General features: G+C 44.8%; 1 protein-coding gene across 8 annotated transcripts in view; it reads right to left on the bottom strand.

The window, feature by feature from the left end:
* Positions 1–328: 328 nt before the first annotated feature.
* The window catches only part of ascc3 (activating signal cointegrator 1 complex subunit 3), a 203,058-nt gene continuing 197,090 nt past the window's right edge, over positions 329–6,296 (bottom strand). For all 8 annotated transcript variants that reach the window (XM_015949512.3, XM_015949510.3, XM_015949509.3 and 5 more), the window contains exons 40-42: positions 1,914–2,114; positions 1,560–1,735; positions 329–1,360 (exon numbers count right to left, since the gene is read on the bottom strand). In XM_015949512.3, coding sequence (XP_015804998.3) covers positions 1,213–1,360; positions 1,560–1,735; positions 1,914–2,114 — 525 coding nt within the window. In that variant the 3' untranslated portion in view covers positions 329–1,212. The remainder of the gene's footprint in view (positions 1,361–1,559; positions 1,736–1,913; positions 2,115–6,296) is intronic.

Below are 6,296 nucleotides of genomic sequence, written 5' to 3'. Positions count from 1 at the left end.
TATCAAAAACCGCTACTGGTGTCAGCGGTAATGTTTGATCACATTGTGCCTACCTTGGCCCTCAAAGGTTTAATGTGACATGATCTGGCTCCTCCAAGTGTTTGAAATGAATTTCTTCTTTTGGCATGTTGAAGCTCAACTTGGAACCTTGCTAAACTCCAACCATACAAAATATGACTTTTGGCCATTATTGCAGTGGTCTTAAACTTTTGATGGAGACCGTGTGAGGACTGTGGTTTGTTTTATTGTGGGAGAAGTTCAGGCCCAGTAAAGCTCAAGATGGTGACTACCGTGTGAACAACAGCAGATGGATGAGTTTTACAGAAAATTCACACAGAGTCAAGTTTTATTGAACAAAATGAAAGTTAAGAAACTCTGTTTAACATCGTCTTCCTGCATCCACCCATGGATGAAGACCCCTTTCACAACCTCCCTCTGGTGTGAAGGTGTAGCTCTTCTGGAACTCAGAATAATCAGACAGTCAGGACTGATCCAAGCTGAGTGGAACAGCTGAGTCACTGAAGAGGCACTTTCAAGGGTCAACAAAGCTGTTGTCTGTCACTGACATATCTGTTGTTCTGCTGTGATATAAATGGCTAACCTTAAACGTACTGGAAGGGATGCAGAACAATGAAGACATCAGGTTTCTTCAGAACTCTGACCCACAGGTCTGTTCTGGTCCTGAACCTGTTTAGACACAAGCTGAAGAATCACAACCAAGTCTTTCCTTCAGCTTATGTAGCCACCTCCTGCTGCCTGCACTGTACCTGGGTTTCTCCTGTTTAAACGATCATGAGCCTATAGGTCATTTAACTTCAATGGTAGGAGTTACCAAAGCGCTGGTTCTGGCTTCTGATTGGATAAATGATGATGGCTGCATCTGAGCAGCAGCTCTTATTGTTCATCTCTAAAACACAGAAACAGAGAGACAACAGGCCCCTTTAAGCACTAGCTTTAACATGACTCAGCACTTTTATTTGTGTTCTAATGAGGTGGACCACTTCACACAAAAAGACTCAGATGGACTAATTCCTGCTTTCAGAAAAAAGGATGGAAGGAACCCAAACATTGCAGGCTGTATCTCAGAAAACTGTGAAAAAGGAACATGGAAGAGTTTCCTTAGGAGCTGGCAGACAGACAGCAGGTCCAGTCCGAAAGGTACGTCTGAGCCAGAACAGAGTCAGGAGCTTCAGAGGCTCTTGTTGACTGGGTTTAGTTGAAGGACAGCTCTGTCACGGAGTCCACCATCTCCGTGTTGACCTGCGCTGCGATGCTGGCAGCTGTTACATTCAGGTAGATGTCATACTGCTGGTCCAGACCCAGGTAGCTGTCACTCATCACGTACAAGGTGTAGATGCACCTGCAAGCACAAGACTCATTAGTGAGACGAGTTCAGGAAAATCACAGCATTGCTGCAGAACCACCTGAGCTCATGTGGGTCAGAGTCACAGCTGTGCACCGGGCCACAACAGTCATGGTGAAATGCAAGCACGTCCTCTTTATGAAAACTTATAATCACATATCTGTCACAAAGCTGTGTTTTCTGTCCAGCTGCTTACCTTCCAATCTTCTCAGGTGTGTAGAAGGCCACGGACACTGATGTGTGACTACGGACAAATCCAACACGCTTCACAGCGAGCAACTCCTTCCGATCCACCTCCCCCAAGACAAGGAACCAGCCCTCATCCTTTACTTTGGGGAACCTGGGAGCCTGGGCCTTACTGTCCTGTTTCCTCTGGAATATCACACACACTTCAGTCACACGCTGAAGCTGGGTTCTACACCTAACGTTTACTTCACACACACTTGTTAGACGAGAAGAGACTCTAAAGACATGTCTATAAGGGCTTCACCCCGCACCTCAGTTGAGTTTTCACCATCGCTGGAGGCGAGTGTGTACTGGGCATACTGACCTTATGCTGGCTGAGGCGTCGTAGAGACACATGCAGCACATACTCCTGGTCAGCGTGGACATCCAACCAGCTGCTGTCCCCTCTCAGGTGATCTCCTGCTGCAGGAAGAGGACGCTCCGTCTGCTCCTGGCTATGCTCCCACCAGCCCTTCAGGCTCATCTGCACCTCCAACACTGGCAGGTGAGTCAGGAAAGACCAGATCTGGTAAAAGAGGAACACAGCCATAAGTTTATGACCACCAGGTCAGGAGTCACCATGGTCCTTGTCCTGGGGAAGCCCTGGGAACTGGGAAGCAACAAATTCCTACACAATGTCGTGAATTAAGTTCAGTTGCTTTAAACTCCACCTTGAATCCAACTACAAGCCAGCACCAGAGTGATGTGGTCCGTCCTCCTTGTCCCAGTCAACAGCCGAGCCGCAGAGTTTGGGACCATCTGCAACAGAGGCCTGGCTAAGCCCTGAAGCAATAATTCATACCAGAGGTAATGAAGGAGTGAATTACTGTCTCCAGATGCAAATCTGGAAATAGTCAGCCTTAAAGTGAAATTCAACGTTATGCTTTCCAAGAATCCTCCTGAGAGGGGAGAAAATCCTCAGAGATCCAAGGCTCCAACCTGAGCCATGGCTTCATAGGTCTGATGGGACAACCACATCCAGGATAGGACTAAAGAGTTCCTCAGAGCTGGGAGGCACAGAGTGCTGAGCAAAGAAGTGAAAACTCACAAGCCATGGTAGCAGTTGTCACAGAGAGGAGTAAAGTAAAAAATAACCGACACATGATCAGAAACAGATAACCCAAATGTCCACATTCCTGTGTGTGACCAATGATGGGACACAACTTAAGAGTCCACCATGTTTAAAAATCTCTCACTAGGAGCTTATTTGAGCAGCAGACATGAATATTAAAGTCTCCAAGAATAAAAACATGCTCATATCTCTGCATCATCTCCCCCACAAACAGAAGAAGAAGTCAACATTGTATCTTGGGGGGGCGATATATCCAATCACAAGGAGCCAAGAAGAAAAGCCCAGTTCAAACAGGCAAAGTTAAAAGCTCTAAAACAGCTTGGAAAGGATGTGCTGCTGGAATTAAAACTAGACTTAAGAACAGCCACTAGGCCCCGTCGATGACCTGATGTCCTTGGAACATTCAAATATACACGACCACCAGGCATCGATTCCATGTGATAATACTCAAAAGAAGGAGAGTGCCTGTTCACTCACATAATCCAAGAAACCTTAGAACAGTTCCTTGTCAGGCCCATTCAGCAGTGTTCCACTTCCACTTCCACAAAGTTTAAATGTTTAATCTCTCATCAATAAATCACTTTCAGTAAATTATCTCATCTGTGCTCATGATCTTGATTTTGTGCTTTTATCAGAAATCTGGTTAAATGCTAGCAGCAGTGCACCAGTTCTCATATCAACACCACCAAATTTACATCTCTTCTAAATATGGTTGGATGAGATCGACAGGAGAGGTGGTGGTGATTATGACTCTTGAGTATCTTTGTTTCGAGTTGAAAGGCACACCCAAGTGTTGGTAGTTTACAGGCCTCCAGGGTCATGTAGCTTATCTCTGTTATCACAGCAGACTTTAAACATCTTGTCACAACTGGTGACTTTAGTATTAATATTGATGCTGCTGATGACAAATCTGCAGAAAAATTCTTTAGAGTGCTTGAACTATTTGCTACAACATGTATGGACCAATACACACTCAAGGTCACACACCAGATTTAACCTTAACCGAAGATGTGGATGTCTCAGATGTTGTTGGGGATGTGGGCCCAGACCACTACTACAGCCACACAGCAACACACTGGCTAGAATGCCAGTTTTCAGTGAGATTATGGCTAAAACACTAGAGCACATAGCTAAGACCTGAAACTCATCTACCTGCTGCCTCTGATCTCTGCTGGACTGCTGCCGGGTCGGGTGGCACAGAAAACTTAACAAAAGTAAAGGTAAGCTACATTTTTAACATTTATGCAACATTTGTGCAGCGCTGAAAGCACCAGACAGAACGACGTTTTGCTCTTAGCGGTAGTTTATGAAAGTAGTCAGACGAACAGCAGGGAAAATGCTTCAAGTCCTCACTACTCTGTAAACAGCCACAAACAACATGCCGTAAAGTAACAGAAACACTAACATCTCTCTGATTATTTTCTAGACAATTCTGTTGGTTTATTATATTTTTCTGAGAATAGTGACCATCTAAACATTGCATGCGTTAACGGTCATCAGCTGATCGGGAGCTAAAGCGGCAGATATTAAAGCAGGGGCAGCGAGGAAGGAGAAAGTTGTGATTAGGCCGGAAATCACACCAGATTCGCTGCTGCAGACATTATCTGCGGGTCTGCAGCCATCACCTTCTTGACATGACAGCAGGACTTCCCATGTGAGGAACGTCCACTCACCCGTTCACCGCTCAGGTGTCAGATCATTAATTTCTCATCCTGATCTGGTGTTAAAAGTTAGTAATTTTAAGTCTTACATCATATTTGTGCCTGTTCTACTGTTATTTTTAGGATTTTTATTATAGATATGCTTTTACTACACCACAGCACGGAGACTGCACTGATTAATGTATCAAATTATATTCGTCTAAAGACGGATTCAAGCAAAACATCTGTTCTGATGATGCTCAATGTGAGTGCAGCTTTTGATACTGTGGACTACACCATCCTTATTGATAGGCTCACACACTGGGGGGTACTACCAGGTACAGTCCATCGTTGGTTCCAATCTTGTCATGAAGACAGGGTTTATGTTGTCTCTATTGGTGACCACAGATCAAAGCAGATCCCATTGACATGTGGGGTCCCACAAGACTCAATTCACTGCTCTTCAATCTCTACATGCTCCCCCTGAGCCAGGTCATACACAACAACAACACTGCCTATCATAGCTATGCAGATGACTCCCGGATAAATCTAGCTCTATCACCTGGTGATTGTGGTTCCCTGAACTCACTCCATCAGTATTTGGAATAAGGTAATGATTGGATGCAGTCAAACTTCCTCCAGTTAAACAAAGACAAGACTGAAGTTATTGTCTTTAAAAATAAGGACAGGATGGAGGTTATTGATTATATTGGCTCCAGAGGAATAAAGACAAAGACCCAGGTTAGAAATCTTGGTGTCATAATTGATTTAGACCTGAGTTTCACTGGTCAGTTTAAGGCTATAGCTAGATCGGTGTTTTATCATCTTCATCAAATAGCAAGACTCAGAGGCCTCATGTCCATACGAGACCTAGAGAAACTCATTCATGTGTTCATCTCCAGCAGGCTGGACTATTGCAATGGTATTTAGTCTGGTCTTCCTAAAAAGCTGCAGCTTATTCAGAATGCTGCTGCTAGAGTCTTAACAAGAACCAAGAGAACAGAGCACATCACTCCTATTCTTAAATCCCTACACTGATAACCAGTAAACCACAGAACTGACTTCAAAGTACTTCTAGTAGTTTATAAATCACTCACTTGCATGGGGCAAAAATACATGTCAGATCTCCTTCCTGTACATACACCCGGCAGGGCTCTGAGATCCTCAGGAAACAGTCAGCTGGTAGAACCCGGGTCAGAACGAAACAGGGTGAAGCAGCTTTTAGCTACCATGCTGCACACAGATGAATCAGCTTCCTTATGACCTCAAATGTGCTCCAACTCTAATAACTTCTAAATCACAACTTTCACGCATTCATTAGCCTATGAATGAATGCTTCTTATGCTGCACCTTCTGCACTGTGACTGCCCAGTCTTTAACTTTGTCTTTTTAATTTATTTCTTTTAATTAAATCTGCTGTTTTATGCCGTCACGTTGATTTTAAGGTTGAATGTTTTTGCACCTGGAAAGCACATTGCATTGCTTGTGTGTATGAAATGTGCTTTATAAATAAAGCTGTCTTGCCTTGCCTAGGCTTGCACACTGGACCCAGGACTCTGTTACTCTCAGGAAGCACAGGTCCAGGGATTCAAAAAATCCTTCAGAACTAAAGCTTTGTTAAACACTAATCTGCATTCACCGCTAACAAGTGGCACAGCCAGCAAACCGGCATTGCTGCCTCCAGAGGACTGAAATGCTGTCAAAGCACACACCATCCCTCACACACTCTCCCGATTCACTTCTCTCCTACAAATACGAGGTGGCGGAGGGTCCCGCAGCCAGCAAGCTCAAGATCACGTTCAATCATCAGGACCAAATTAGAAATGTGCTGATCCAGTAAACTCTACGGAGCGACGGGACGAGGACTAGGACTAGGAAAAGCCGCTGCACCCCTCCACTGACAATACAGCCAATCTTTCAACATCACAAGCCGTCCTCCACACCTGTTCCGGTGTCTCCGGTGTGACGAGCCTGGACACCATCGCAGGAGAGCAGG

Source organism: Nothobranchius furzeri, chromosome 5 (genome assembly GCF_043380555.1).
Source record: "Nothobranchius furzeri strain GRZ-AD chromosome 5, NfurGRZ-RIMD1, whole genome shotgun sequence".
Classification (NCBI taxonomy): Eukaryota; Metazoa; Chordata; class Actinopteri; order Cyprinodontiformes; family Nothobranchiidae; genus Nothobranchius; species Nothobranchius furzeri.
This window is presented reverse-complemented; position numbering and strand designations above follow the sequence as displayed.